At 32.3% G+C, this 15,877-nt stretch overlaps 1 protein-coding gene across 3 annotated transcripts; it reads right to left on the bottom strand.

Annotated features, from left to right (window-relative positions):
* Positions 1 to 863: 863 nt before the first annotated feature.
* Positions 864 to 5,109, bottom strand: LOC115992410 (NAC domain-containing protein 73-like). 3 transcript variants are annotated; one of them, XM_031116603.1, is made up of 4 exons: positions 4,894 to 5,109; positions 4,510 to 4,751; positions 4,139 to 4,328; positions 864 to 1,891 (listed from the first exon to the last, which is right to left on the bottom strand). In XM_031116603.1, the coding sequence occupies exons 2-4, from the start codon at positions 4,666 to 4,668 to the stop codon at positions 1,314 to 1,316; spliced, it is 927 nt and encodes a 308-aa protein (XP_030972463.1). In that variant the 5' UTR covers positions 4,669 to 4,751; positions 4,894 to 5,109; the 3' UTR covers positions 864 to 1,313. The 3 variants fall into 3 exon arrangements, with proteins under 3 accessions (XP_030972463.1, XP_030972461.1, XP_030972462.1); XM_031116601.1 differs by having other exon boundaries at positions 4,510 to 4,755; positions 4,894 to 5,108; XM_031116602.1 differs by lacking the exon at positions 4,894 to 5,109 and having other exon boundaries at positions 4,510 to 4,845.
* Between the last annotated feature and the right edge of the window lie 10,768 nt (positions 5,110 to 15,877).

Here is a 15,877-nt window from a genome sequence, read left to right as displayed (position 1 = left end):
AACTAACCATAAATCTTATACACACAAAGTCACAATCCTCAAAAAACACTACTACACCAATCCTCATGAGGACTACTTTAGGTAGAGCCCCCAATCAAGGACTAAAACTCGCAAGCCCTTTGCAATAATATCTATTTATAATGCTCCAATTATCTTCCTTGATGGACAATGACTACCAAATTACTTCTTTAACTAGGAAAATTCTTTATTTATTTATTTTTTCATACCAAGGAACCCAAAAAAAAAAAGTGAAAAAAAAAAGATTAATTCAGCCAACTTCATACCTACATAAGGGGTAACGTCAACCAAAATCTAATATCAGCGATATGGATTATAAATACTATCAATAAAACACCATGAATTAAACTTATAGATTCTCACAAACAATATAGTGCATAAATTTTGTAAAGCCAAGCATAAATTAAACTTGTCATAAACCTCACATACATATAAACTCACAATCTCAAATTCTCAATGCACTCAATAACTCACCCCCCCTCCCCACACACGAAAAACTCCCTAACTCACAAGGACAGTTATCTTTCGAGCTAAAAAAACACACCACGACACTACTACTCGCAAAAGAATTCTAATTCGGACAAAGGCCTCACCTGAGACGAAAGTCATGAAACCCTTTGCAACCATGTATATTTATAAATATCCAATTCTTTTATTTTTTTATATTAATATCCAATATAATCCTTGATGGATGAGGAATAACCATTTTTGTTTTTGCTTTTTTTTTTTTTTTTTTGTTAAGGAGAATATTTTCCTTTAGTACTAAGGAAAATCACTTTCTTTCACTGAAACACAAATTTAAATTAATAATTTAAGACAATTTCTAGGAATATTCATAGAAAATCAGCAAGGAAAATGTCAATCATTTAAAAATAAAAAATGAAACACTTGTATAATCCCATTCCCCTGGGTAGAATAAGAGGGGGTATAGATTCAGTCAAAAGTTTCTGAAAGGAGGAAAGTATAGATGAATATAATGATGAAACTAAAACCTATCACACTAACATATATGGATGTCTGTTGGAATCATCTCTGTACAGTGCTAAAAGATAACGTCACTCCCAACATATTCTTTGTCTGCACAAAAACTTCAAGATAAAGTGTTAAGTATGGCCAAATCTTCTGTAGCTGATTCGGAAACCATATATCTTATTCCCCTTTGCTCTTTCTTCTCTCATTAAAATCTCAATCTAATAACTTAAATTACTTGACTATTACACAACAGCAAGAACATGACAACCAAACCAAAAAGGGGTAGTTGTCATATTGTAGCCCTACCAAAAGTTCTTCCATCGCTATTTTCTCTCATACTTTCCTTTGCTTGCATCTGCAGCTAATCGAACAAACGAAGACGCATCACCTTGGACAACCAAATTTGGAATTAGTTGTGGTGGGCTTTCCCTATTATGGCCCCCCTGGTCATAGTTAATAAAAGGAGTGTTGTAATACTCCAAAAGAGCTGTAGGGTTTTTAGGTATGGGAATCTCATTAGGACTATCATGCACGCTTTGGTTAGTCAATGAATCCTTAATACTTGAACCACATTGTCTAGGTTGTGTCTGGTAGAAAACCTTTGAAGCCACTAATTCTCCATCTTTCTCTTCTTCATTGTTCCCAAGATGGTATTGGTGCATCACCCAGTTTGTTTTCTCAGGCTTTCTTTGCCTGCCATAGTTGGTGTAGAGAACCAAGATCTTTTTGTACCCCTTCACTGCCCCACCAACAAAGACTGGCCTTGTCTTGCCTGTTTTGTGCCATCTCGTCTCGCTCCCATCTTCATCAGTGTGGACCTTCCTTCGTTTCCTAGTCCCAGTCGTGTATGCCTTTGAAGGTCGATGGAAGAAGTGCCGGATTTGGCCGTCTTTGCTTACTCCTGCATGACCAACATATGCATAAAAATCGGGTTGTACAATTGTGATTAAAGTTACATTGATTAATTGATAAGATCATAAGAGAGTACTTGGGCAATCAGCATTTAGAATTTTTTTTTTTTTTTGGTAAACATGGAATATATTAAAAGCTAGAAACCAGCCACAGGGGCTGCAGAGTTACAAACACGGTTACAAAATCAGCATTTAGAATTACTTGTAATTACAAAAAAGAAGATGCCATACAACGTAAAGATAGTCAAGTCACTATTTTTTTGAAAGCTAGTCAAGTTACTATTTAAATTGACCAAATCCGGAAATAAAATTAAAAAGAAAACTCGTGGCATCAATTTAAAGTAACTAAATTTTATGGTATACCATCAACCCACTATGGGTCAAGTTTTGATCTAGTGCATTGGATAAGGCGTATCTCCTACATAAATCTCTTCTTTATTTTATTTTATTTTATTTTTTATTTTTTTTAAGTTTGGAATCCACTATAAATAAAATATATGAAATTAAGCATATTCTAAAGGTGTCTCTTTACTAGAAAAAGGTTGATAATATTTAAGTCTAGAACCTTACAAATCAAAGGGTTGTAATTCTATTTCTCTAACAAGAGTATGTTTTCCTAATAGTGACTTGTACCCGAGCATGACCAAATTTTTTTTTTTTTTTTGAATTTTAACTAGTACGTTGAGAATTCATTGTTGGCCTAAAACAATTTGGGACTAAGGCTTGGTGAGGAAGGGCAATGGGGCAAAGCAAGGTTGGGTCAAAGCCCTCATCCCCACTTCAATGTGTTTGGTAAAACTTGCATGTGCATGGTGGGAGCGGGGTAGGCTATGTGCAAGGCTGGTTGAAGCTATTTTTCCATTACTAATGAAGTGGCTTTGACATTAATGTGATAGAAATGAAATAAAAGAGAGATACAACCATGAGAGAGAGGTTGGGGATGTTAATAAAATGTAAAATAAAAATAAAAATATATGTATTAATAATTTAAATACATGTTAAATGAAGAAACACACACTTGTGTGCGCATGCGCGTTCCTACTTTAAAGAGGTAACTTGTTCAAAATCAAGTGAACGAATCTATAAAGCACTGGGCTTTCTTCTTCTTCTTCTTCTGCTTTTTCTTCTTTGTCTTGCAGTTAAAATGTAAATTTGTGCCCTAAGATACTGAAATTGTGCCTTTTCGTGAAAGATTTCTTTGGTGCCATTGCAAGGTAGCTCTTTTTAATTTTAATTTTTATGTCATTCATGAAGCTATTCTTTTTTTTTTTCTTTTTCGATAAGACATGAAGCTATTCTTAAAAATGCACAATAATGTAATTAGTTACTTTTCAATTATGACAACTAGTAGATTGGGAAGAAATTAATGATTGAGGTTACATTGGAGTGGAGAGACATCGTTAAAAAGAATTAGAATTTCTTCATTTCAAATGAATTTCTTTCAAGATTTGGACTAAATATTATAAATTTTAAAAACATATTTAATTTCAAGTCATTTAAATTCTTAAAAAGATAATAACATACGCACAGTTAGATGTAAGAAATAAAATTTGAACTATGAACTAGACTCTCCACATTTAAATAGAGAAGATTCTTACCTCTCGAAAACCATTAAATAAGTGGTGCTATTTGAGATTTTATGGTATAAGTGGGCATCTTGAAGAGAGTAGAAGTGCCAATCAAAATAAAAATAAATAAATAAATAAAGAAAAAGAAAAGAGAGAGATAGAGTAGAAGTGCAACATGATGTTTTACTTAAGCTTTTACTTAAAAAATACATAAATGAGTTGGTTAAGAGAGGTCAGCAAACCCTTGTGCATGATTTTAGTTTTTACGTTTCTTTCAAAATGACAAATGGAGACGTACTCTCCAACAGATAAGGTTTTCATATTCGCATATATTCCAAATATAGAGATAGAAATCCGTAAATATAATTTTTAGGGTAGTACTGAAAATTGATTTGAATTGTGTGTGTGCCTAATATTTTGCTCCACGGCACCCAAATTTAAAATCTTTTCCTATAAATTTTGCCCATCTCGTAAAAGAAAATGTTGTCAATCATTCTCAAGTAGGTGTCTTTCCTCCTTAACTCATTTCACTATTAGCCTTATTGTCATTACTAGAATTAACAATAAATAGTGTAACCTCGTACCTTGTAGATATTTATTGTCCCAAAATCATAGAATTTAAGAGATGAAAGAAACGTATATATGCTAATTAATTAGGGTAAGTATCACCTGGTAGTTTTTCTGGATGAGTATAGCAAATTCCATTCTCTCCCTCAAGTGTTGGGATGAATTCATCAATAAGAGGATGAAGCTTCCGCGTATCAGACAGAATCTTTGCCTCTAAATGTTCAAGAATCTCATGGTCTGTCGGATCAAACTTCACCCCTGCTGGTAGCCCCGGCAAATCATGAATTCCGGCCTATATGAGTCACATAAATTTATCAAAAAAAGAAAAAAGAAACGTAAACAACAATAATACTAATCAAATAAACAAATAATAAAATTTAAAAAATCTAAGGAACAACAAGAGGACAAACAGATATATATGCTGACCACCAAAAAAAAAAAAAAAGAAAGTAAAAAATTATAAAAATATGAACCTGATCTTGGAACTCTATGTCCTGGCCACATGATGGGCATGTTATGGTATTCCTGATATAATCGGTTTTGGGTGGGTCAAGAACATTTGTATTTTCTTTAGAAGTTGCCGTGATTATCTGAAGAGCCCTATCATCGTCTGAATCATTGCACCATGTCATCTCTTTGTTTTTGCTCTCACGCCCATCCCAAAACTCGATTTTCCCTCTGGTTTCTTCCACTTCTTCAGAGTATAGAGATCACTCTAGCTACCAACACACCGACATAGAGAAATTAAAGAAACTTGAAAAAGAAAAAAAAAAAACCCAAAAAAGAAACAAAATAATTTATTAAAAAAGAAAAGAAAAAAAAAAGTAGTAGTAGTAGTAGTAAAACAAGGTCGTCACTTTTTAAAACACGTTTTCCTTGACCTCCTTCTTGATATCAGGAAAGGAATTTAGTTCTTCTGCGCACTTTTTTTGTTTTTCTTCTTCTTAGCTCATGAGCTGATTCCAATACTGCGTGAGAGAGAGAAACAAAGAGACAGGAGAGAGAGAAAACTGAGAGAACAAAGGCTATAAAAGAAGGGAAAGAAAGAGAGTTCTAGAAATAGTAAAGGTTGCTTGGACCGCAAGTTTGGTTATGCTTGTGTAATTAGTATATACGCTTGTACGCAATAGAATAAATTCATCTTGCGCTTTGTTCGTTTTGTTTTATACTTTTATATCTTTATTATTATTATTACTATTTTTCCTATGTGTCTAAAAGAAGGGTTGGGTTATTTATAAGAGCTTTATTAGGAAAGTTAAAACTAATGTGAAAAAAGGGTACAAGCTAGAGTGGAGATGGGGCAAGGTGATTCTTCTGTGGACATTTCACCTCTTTAGAGAGAGAAAGCGAGAGAGAGAGCGATTTTAGATCAGCTGCAGTGTCAACCTAGAGTACTCTCAAAGCTTTGGTAAATTTAGACATATACGTACAAACCAACAAATATGAAAATAACTAGGCATGTTACACCAACCTGTATATTCTCACTAATCCCTTTCTTCACGTATACTTCTCATGCCAAGCAAGGAATCACATTTCTCTCTCTCTCTCTCTCTCTGTATCTGTGTGTGTGTTTCTGGTGGGAGTCTACAGTAGAACTTTATCAACTGCTACAGTGCAACATACTACAGGAATTTTTTTTTTTTCCATTTATGCTTGGCAAAGAAACCTCATCACATGACGTAACTTTCCACATGTAATCTCATGCACCTGTAAGAATAAAAAACTTTTAGAGTGAGGGAAAAAAGATGTATCATATTCTTTATTACACATGAAAATTAATTTAAATCAAGTTTTTCACTTTTAAGTAACGATTTCGGTTAATTTTTAACGAGTAACTTTGTGTGAAACAAAGTGTGTGTAGTAAACACAATTCTTAAAATAATATTATGATACTATTATAAATTTTATTACATAAACATACTGATGTATCACTCGATTATCAAAAAAAAAAAAAAAAAAAAAATTAAATATTCATTTATAAGGTGATTGAAATCTATCAATCATATTCATTATCATATTGGTTTTTAAGGTTTACGTAGTAAATATTATAGTACCTTTAGAATTTTCCAATTTTTTATCAAATATTTTCCAATACAATAATTTTATTACAATCAATTTCACAATATTTTTTATAATCACTGGGGTGATATGTTACAATTAATATATGATAAAAGTGATATTAACGTTGATCGATCATGTAAAAGTGATATTGCATTAATTAAAATTAATATGTCATCTCAACATGTTCTAGAATTTGTTGTATCTTTAGCGTTATTATTTCCAATAAGTCTAGAAGCATTTTTTTCTAAACAATTTTTTTGCAACAAATGATAAATTATTAATATAAAACAATAAAGTGGTACCAATGATATCAGTAATGCGATCATATACCACCGCATACTCTTGGTATGATGGACACTCTATAAGTATAAGTACTTATAGGATGTAAGGAGCAAGAGCTGAGATTCAAGTTTCCAAAAGGAAGCTTCACACATATATACATTTAGATTAAATTATAATAGAATTTCTATATTGTATCAAAAAGTAATGCGATTATATGATAAAGAATAACAATTTATTAATTTAAAACTGTAAAAAGTTTTATGGATAATGTTATATATGTAACATTTACTCATATTTTTTATTGCTTTGATAATTTTTGGTGAATACAATATGATACTAATTAGTTGTAAATTATAATTTTATACATTTAAATATATAATTTTATATACAGAAGTGTGTCTATTAGGTATTCTACTTCCTATTTATGAGACACTTTGAAAATTTTATAGACCGATTCTCTAATTGATCTTTAAGACGTCTGAATTCACACAACAATCCAATGAATTCACGCAACATAATTAATGCATTAATAAATTGATCGGTCCATAAATTTTTGTATTGTCTTTAATAAGATCCATTGAATGGTCCACGTTGATAATAAATATTAATATTTTCCAACATGTTGACGTGATGTTTATATATATATATATATATATATACATAGTTCATCAAAAAAATATATATATATATACATAATGATATTTTACTATTTTCACATTCCATTAGCTTGAGCAGCACGACTACTTCTGGATTATCCAAACAATAAATGTAGTCTACTTCTTAAATATAATGGTTTGCAGAATCCAATTTAGTTTGCCATTCACAGTGTGCCACATCATCACTTGGGTTTGAATCTGAGTCAAATCAATGAAAACACAAAATTTGAATCTGAGTCAAATCAATGAAAACACAAGGACCCTATATGGAACCTATTAAAGATGCTAGTTGGAAAAATATATCTTGAAAAAAAAAATTAGTTTACATTGTATTAACAATATTATTCATAACATTTATATTTAAACTAAACAAATAATATTGTGCACATTTATTTAATCTATAATGTAAGATTTACATTAATATATAATACAATATAAACTTATAATTACTCAAATATCTTATGAATAATGTTGTGGTCATTTTTTACTTGTTCTTATTTGGTTCACTACTAACATTACTTTTTTATTTATCAATAACAACTTATCACATCAATTATTTGCAAAAAATATTTTAAACTAATTTGTAACTCTAACATGTTCCATAATTTATAAATGATATATATTTCGAATGCAAGATAATTATTAAGTTAGTAAGAAATCCTCAAATAAAAAAAAATTGATATTAATAAGTTTTCTTTATTTTTATTTTTTTAAGTTCAAATTTTAGAACAAGTCGTATTGATCAAGATAGAATCAAATGAATATTAAAACAATAGAAAAAAGAATTATATGACAAGATATATATATATATATATATGTATGTATACACACACAAACTCCTATCTGTGTAAGGGGTCAGAAGTCAGAACACTGCTCTTGAAAAGAAAAAGAAAAGGAGATTGAAATAGATATATGCGATTAGTGAAATAGTGTGATTTTGTTATTGATTTATTTATTTGTCATTCTGAGCTCGCATTGGATAGTTTCAAGGGTAGATAGAAATCTATGACACGTCATATTCCAATGATTGGTAGAAGGTTGGCAATTGCAAGTAAAAGAAAATGGAAAATGTTATCAAATACTTTAATTTAAAAACTATTTTTAGAAACATTTTATAAGAAAATAAGAAAATAATTAATTTTTTTGACAATTTTTTATATTTTTCATGAAAAAGATGGTATTAAAAATTTTTATAATATGATTTATTAACAATTATTTTAAAGGCATCGATTGAGTCAGATGAAAAAGACAACGAATGTAAAGTGGAACATTTTCATGCATATTTCTTGTACCAGCCGACATGTTATTGAGCTTCTCAAAGAAGCCACGCAACATTAAAACTTACGCATTAAGCTTCAGGATTTGAGACTTAAACGCATGGTCTATGGTCTTGGGACTTTATTGTTAACTGGTTTCCCATATAAAAATCTGACTGTACGTTTCTCAGGCTTCCAACACGTCTAAGAATAAAATCTAGAACTGTCATACACGCATATATGTGTGTGAAAACTGCAAATGAGTGGAGATAATTTATTAACTTCTAGAACAGACTTTATCACTATTACAAAACTCTTGTCCTGAAAACAGGAAAGAGATTGTTTATACAAGTAGGTGTGAATTTTGATATTGGGTTGTGTTGGTTTATGGGAAATGCTAATGCATTGCTAATGAGTGAAGAATGATATGTATTTATAAGTGTTTAAGCTATCTTCCAAGTTTAACATATTTATTTTTATTAAGTGAACTAAGAATTAACATCTCTTAATTTCATCGACAAATCTCATATATATATATATATATATATTTTTTTTTTTGACATGATTTTTATCTTTTCATTTAGATGTTGATGTGGATTTTTTTTAATTTTTTTTTATTAACCACGTTATCTTTAAATGTGACAACTATACAATCCGTCAATCATGTAAGTTTTTTTTTTTTTTTTTTTTTCATCATTGAAATGATGGCAGCAGTAACCAAAAAATAACAATAAGTTTAAAAACTCGTGGACACAATTGAAAATTCTAAAACATTAGGACCAAAATGAACATAACCCAGAAGATAGGGATGAAAAATGTGTTTTTGTCTTTTTTGGGGGGGCCGCCAAGTTGGGGGGGGGGGGTGTTGGAGGTGTTATAGTGTATATATTTATCTTGATACTGTTTTTTATGAAAAATGAAATTAGAGATTATTTTTATGAAATTGCTTAAACGAGTTACAAATGTGAATGATTATGGGTTTTTATATTCTGTTTTTGAATGGCCTTTTGTTGAATATTTAGTTCATTTGTTGTTATTTGGATTATTTATATTGATATTTAGGTTAATTTTGAGAGTTGTGCTAGGGACACAAGAAATTATCACGACAACTAAGGTGTCAGTCTCTCATATGCTAAAATAAAATAATAAAATATTATATTAGGACTCACTCCATTAAAAATGAGGGTTATGTGAAAATGTTGTGAGCTTTTGTAATGTCCATAGAATTTTTCTAATTTTATTTTTGTTATTTGGACTTTTATTCTTTTTTTATATAAGGAATTAAGGATTATGTAAAATTATTTTTGTTGAACCAAAATTCTTGGGATTTTCAAGTCAGGGCGTTTTATAATTTTTTATGGTGTAGACAAAGCATGTTAGTTTATATATATATATATATATATATATATATATATATATATCGGTAATCTAAACACCCTTGATCAACATATATTTAAAGTCGCCATGGCACCTAAGTGTATTATAAGCTTGTCTAATTATAAGGCACGTGAATAACATATCAAATATAGCACAATGAATTATCAACAATCTTATAACTCAATTACTTGACACATTTTGGTGTTTATAAAAGAGACATCAAGGGTTGAAATCGATCATTCCTCCAACTATCCAATATTAAAAAAATATGATACAATAAATTCCCATTGCATAGAAAAGTCCTTAGCAAAGAATTTGACCAAGTTAATTACTAGACTAGATGAAGTCTGAAGAGAAATTAGTGGTAAAGTTCGCCATTTTTCAAAAGACAACATTACATTTAAATCATTGTGGGCCTATTTGGGGTTTGTTAGCATTTGTCAAACTACTATGTAAAATGTCTTGAAGTTACGACACCTGTTTTAGGTTTTTAGATGTAAGAAATAATTTTAATAGGATATTATAAAAGTGTTGTTATATTTTGTAAATACTTATTTTCATGATAATTAGGCTCAAATTATACATTGTGTAACTTTTGTCCATATTTTTTTTTAGAGAGTTTCAACTTATGGCGTGACACCAATCAGTTTTTGGTGTAGGCGGGGATTGAACCTCAGATTTCTTATATAACCATCAGAGACTTTACCAGTTGAGCTAACTGGAACCCACAACTTTTGTCCATATTAATTACAATACTTCATTATTTTTTTTATTAAATTAGTATTATGTATATGTGATGCATGACTTAATTAAAAATTATAAGCAAATAAATCCAAATTATATTAATAATGAGTGAGTGACATTACAAAAACACATTAATTTTATAACATGTAACAAATACATCTATTAAGCCACTTCAGAAAAATAAGATTTTTAGTCCGTAAATTTATTATATTAAAACATAAATTAAAATGTATAATCAAAATAATTAAAATAAATATTAATGTATTTTAAATTACTTGAAACTTTTGTTAGCAGAATTTAGTTGAAATAAAAATTTAATTTTTTTTGGAATTTCGTATAGTTGATTTTTATGTAGAGTAAATATTGATAATAAGATTTAATTTACAGTCAATGGGTCATTAGAGCCCATCAAAGCATCAATAACAATCATCGAATCGCTCTCCACAACAAAGTCTCGGATTCCTACGTCCCAAGCGAAAAGCATCTCCATGGCCTTGGCATTGGTTTCCAATGGTCCCAGAGGTGCAGCGAAGTGTACGTACGCTTAAGGCGGCCTCCACTCTGCCGGCACGGTCACGTATGATAGCCCAAAACCCACTGTCTAAGTGAGCAAAAGTTGCCCCATCAACATTAAGTTTGAACCACGGAATCATTGGTGGTGTCCACCGCATATTGTTATCATGCACAGAGGTACTTATTTTGAAGTTAGCCGTTTGAAACTCATCCAAGAGGAATCGTTCTTTCTTGAAAATAGCAGAAGCTTGTGATCTTGCCTTGCTGTGTCTCACCTCATTCCTGCTGAACCATGAACATCATATTCTCATCACCTCATATCTGCAAAGTTATTAAGTCGTATAACATTAACAAAGAATTATATCAAGTGTAACTTAATCTTGACCATATTCTCATCACTTGAATCCAAATAATTCAACCAGTGACAAATGTATATTTAATAAAAACATCATCACCACCATCTACAATAATAATAATAACATACTTTTCCATATTGTTATTGATAAACTATCGGTATATATATATCTGTGGATAAAAGTTCCACAAACCAAATTTTTTAAAAGAATTATTCTAAGACAATAACTTTTGTGTTACAATTTTTTCTACAACTCTGATATGACCAATTGTAAGTAGTTGTTTAAAGTTTTCATATGGACCTACTACTTTAACTCTACTACTCAATCAACCATATCAAAATTGAGACACAAAAGTTATATCAACGAAGGATATGTTTGGTATGTTGTAATAGCTCCTGTAATGAAATAATTATTCATGTGTTATAACAATTCGGTTATTGGGTTGTATATTTATTACAAAGATTAGTTATTACATCTTAACTACTTTACATCAGATCATAGGCCAATCCTCTTGTCATTGGATGAGAACGGGGAGCACCAAGGGTGGAGACAGAAACCTTTTCGTTTTGAAGCTATGTGGGTTGAGGATCAGGATGCAAAGAGATAATTACTAGAGCGTGGGATTGTACTCCTAAAGGTACGCCCATGTATGCAGCTACTACAAAATTGAAGCGATGTAAGAAACATCTGAAGGCATGGAGTTGGGATCATTTTGGGAATGTTTTGAGACAAATTAAATTAGTGAAAGAGAAGCTCTAGAGGGTAGAGGAAGCTTCAACTAGCTTTGGTAATCATGAGGAAGTAGTCTGTTTGAAGAAAGAGTTAAATTGTTTGTATGACAAGGAAGAGAAGATGTGGCAACAGCAGTCTTGGATTTAGTGGCTGAAGGGGGGCGATCAGAATACTAAGTTTTTCATGGCTCGACTACCCAGAGGAAGAGAAGAAATTTTATTAAAGGGTTACGGGATGGGAATGGGATGTGGTAGGAGGATGAGGAGGTAGTTTTGGCCCTATTAATTGAGTATTACTCTCAACTATTTACTTCCTCATCACCACATGATTTGGAGCACATTGTGGAAAGGGTTCAACTTGTGGTATCAAAAGAGATGAGGGATGCTCTTGCTAAGCCCTACACTAGTGAGGATGTTGGAGTTGCTATGAGGGAGATGACTCCGCTTAAAGCCCTAGGGCCTAATGGTATGCCTCCTCTTTTCTTTCAAACTTAGTGGACTGATGTAGGTATGGATATTACTCAGGTTGTGTTGTCTTGTTTAAATTCGAGCTCCATTCTTAAATCTATCAACAATACTTTCATTACTTTGATCCCTAAAGTAAATAATCCGGAGAGAGTTTCTGATTTTAGACCCATTAGCCTTTGTAATGTAATATATAAAATTGTTAGCAAGGTGATACTAATTGTCTTAAGCCTATGCTTAATTATATTATTTCAGAGACACAAAGTGCTTTTGTTGCTGATAGATTGATTACTGATAATATCTTAATAGCATTTGAATCTTTGCACCATATGAAGACTTGCTGTATAAGAAAGAAAGGGTTCATGGCGATGAAATTGGATATGAGGAAGGTCTATGATAGGGTGGAATGGAATTTTCTTGAGAAAATCCTCCTCAAACTGGGTTTTCAAGATTCTTGGGTGGCTTTAATTATGGAGTGCATTTCCACAGTGTCTTATTCTATTCTTGTGAATGGGGAACCAAAAATCTAATTTGACCATCAAGAGGTCTAAGACAAGGAGATCCTCTTTCTCCTTATTTGTTCTTGTTTTGTGTGGAAGGGTTAAATGCGCTGTTTTGTAATGCCGCATCCAGAGGAGATATTCAAGGATTCTTTATTTGTCGAAGTGGACCTAAATTGACCCACCTCTTTTTTGTGCAGATGATTGTCTGATTTTTTGTAGATCTACCTTGGAGGAGTGTAACAAAATTCAAGAACTTCTTGCCTATTATGAAGTAGCTTCAGGCCAAATGATTAATAAGGAGAAAACTACTTTATTCTTTAGTAGGAACATGGATGAGCAATCCGAGGAGGCTATCAAAGTGGCTTTAAATATGCCAGCTATTCAGTATTATGAGAAATATATGGGTCTTCCTTCATTTGTGGGACGGAACAAGACGGCGTGCTTCACCCAGATCAAAGAAAGAATATGCGCAAGAATGCAAGGGTGGAAGGAAAAACTCCTATCTTAGGCTAGAAAAGAGGTCATGATTAAGGTTGTGGTTCAGTCTATTCCTACCTACTCTATGAGTGTTTTCAAACTCCTGGTTGGTTTGTGTAAAGATCTTGAGGCAATGATCTGGAAATTTTGGTGGGGCAATGTTGATTCGATGAAAATTCATTGGGTTAAAAGGAGTTCATTATGTTCATCTAAATCTGTTGGAGGTATGGGTTTTTGTGATTTCCAAAAGTTCAACAATGCTTTGCTAGCCAAACAAGTATGGTGCCTTCTTCATCAAAAAAATACGCTTCTTTTTAAAGTCTTCATTGCTAAATATTTTCCCACCAATACTATCCTTGAGGCTCCTGTTTATCCGAAGTGTTCCTATGCTTGGAGGAGTATTTTGCAAGCTCGGGATGTTATTAATCAAGGGGCAATTTGGAGGGTGGGGAGTGGTCAATTAATAGATATTTGGAACCACCATTGGCTGCCTAACCCGGCTTGCAGCAAAATCATCTCTCCTAGGACCAATTCTTCAATGACTTGAGTTTGCAATCTTTTCTATTTTGGTAATTAGATTTGGGATCCTAGGCGATTGGCGGCATGCATCCTTCCTTGGGAAGCAGAGATGGTGGCTTAGATTCCCTTCTTTGAAGATTGGGATGAGGATATCTTAATTTGGCCGTTAACTTCAGATGGTAAGTACAGTGTTCATAGTGCATATGTATGCTTGCTTCAGCAGATGATAGTTCTATGCCGAGTTCTTCTTCCTCAAATCCTTCCCAGGCGTTTTGGAAGTCCATTTGGAAGATACGGGTCCCAAATAAAATTAGGCATTTCGTTTGGCATGCTGTGAAGGACTCTCTCTCTACCAAACAGAATCTGAAAACAAGACATGTTTCGATGGATGACTTTTGCGATGGCTGTGGCGATCATGTGGAGTCAATAATGCACTGTTTATGGCTGTGTGATTAGGCCAAGTCTGTTTGGAGATCGAACCTAGGGTTTAGTTTTTTATTTTGAAGGGAGGTTTGGTCTGTGCAAGATCTTTTGGAGGAGGTACTCAAAAATGGCTCTGGCTTTAGAGTTGCTTTGTTCGCTACAGTGGCTTGGTGTTTATGGCAGCGATGCAACAGGGTGAGGGAGCGCCAACCTTCCTGGCATCCTCATGAGATTGGTGAGCAAGCTTTGGCCCTGGTTCACGAGGTCTAGGAGGTTCACAACCAGGAAGCAAGGACTTCGGTTTAACGACACTAGTTCGCTGGTCTCCACCACCTGATACATGCTTCAAATGTAATTTTGATGCTGCCCTTTTTGATGGTTCGGAATATGCTGCAATTGGTGTTGTGTTTAGGGACTCTTCAGGGAATGTCATTGCTGCTTTAAGCCAACGGATTGATTACACATCTTTAATTGAATTAGCTGAAGCGTTGGTAGCAAGGAGGGCTATGGTTTTTGCTAGAGAGTTGGGTTTGTTTGATGTTATATATTTTCGAAGGAGATTGTCTTCGGATTGTTCAGGCTCTGAAGAAAACTGGTTCGTGCAAGACTCTGTTTGGACATGTAGTTGAGGAAACTAAACGGCTGGGATGCACGCTGCGGTTTTGTCAGTTTCAACATGTTCGTCGAGAGGGGAATAGGTTGGCTCATGGCCTAGCTAGAAGAGTAGTTTTATTTGCTGATACTAATATATGGGTAGAAGAATTGCCTAGTGATTTGGAAGATGTATTCCAATATGATTTAGTTTAATTTTTTTAATAAAAATTCGCTTATCTTCTTTAAAAAAAAAAAAAAAATTTATTACATTGGAATAACTATTCTTTAAATTGAAGAATAACTATTCTTCTTTAAAATGGATGTAATAGTTATTCCTTAGTACATATAATATGTTTTAAAATTAATATATTTTCAAAAATATAAAGTTTCATTAATTATACATCATTATTTACAAACTTTCCATATGTAAGAACCAAACTTATAAATAGTAATAGTTATTTCATTACAATGTCATCTATTTCGAAAATAAAAATTATTATTCGTAATATAATCTACGTTCAATGAATCAGTGTACTAAACGTAACTGAAGTTTCTCTTTCCAAACTTTCATGAAAAAGCTATTTAGCAAAACCCCGAAAGCTCATTTCAAAGTCGGCTAAACAAAGTCAAAAGCGGCTATAAAAACAGTATATTCTATAATTGCCTTAAAGCTCTTTAAGTGCATTCCTTACGTATTACCAAATACGCTCTGCATCTAAATCAAAGACTTTTGCTCCCAGGGTTACTTTTTGGGAGCAACAAAGCAATTGACGCTTAGCATCCAAATGATTTCAATTTTTTATGGCGTAGATTACTTGTTTTTGTAGTTGTATGAACAATGCCAGCTTATATTTCTTTTCAGTTGAACTTTACGTTTAAGTTTA

The sequence above is a fragment of the Quercus lobata genome, chromosome 5 (assembly GCF_001633185.2).
Source record: "Quercus lobata isolate SW786 chromosome 5, ValleyOak3.0 Primary Assembly, whole genome shotgun sequence".
NCBI lineage: Eukaryota > Viridiplantae > Streptophyta > Magnoliopsida > Fagales > Fagaceae > Quercus > Quercus lobata.
This window is presented reverse-complemented; position numbering and strand designations above follow the sequence as displayed.

Bases quoted from the DNA above. Each gene is read 5' to 3' on its own strand.
- LOC115992410 (XM_031116603.1), bottom strand. From the start codon at position 4,668: ATGACATGGTGCAATGATTCAGACGATGATAGGGCTCTTCAGATAATC. The intron at 4,329-4,509 runs GTTCATATTTTT...TGACTCATATAG, and splicing joins ACATAGAGTTCCAAGATCAG to GCCGGAATTCATGATTTGCC. The intron at 1,892-4,138 runs GTGATACTTACC...TTGGTCATGCAG, and splicing joins TCATCCAGAAAAACTACCAG to GAGTAAGCAAAGACGGCCAA.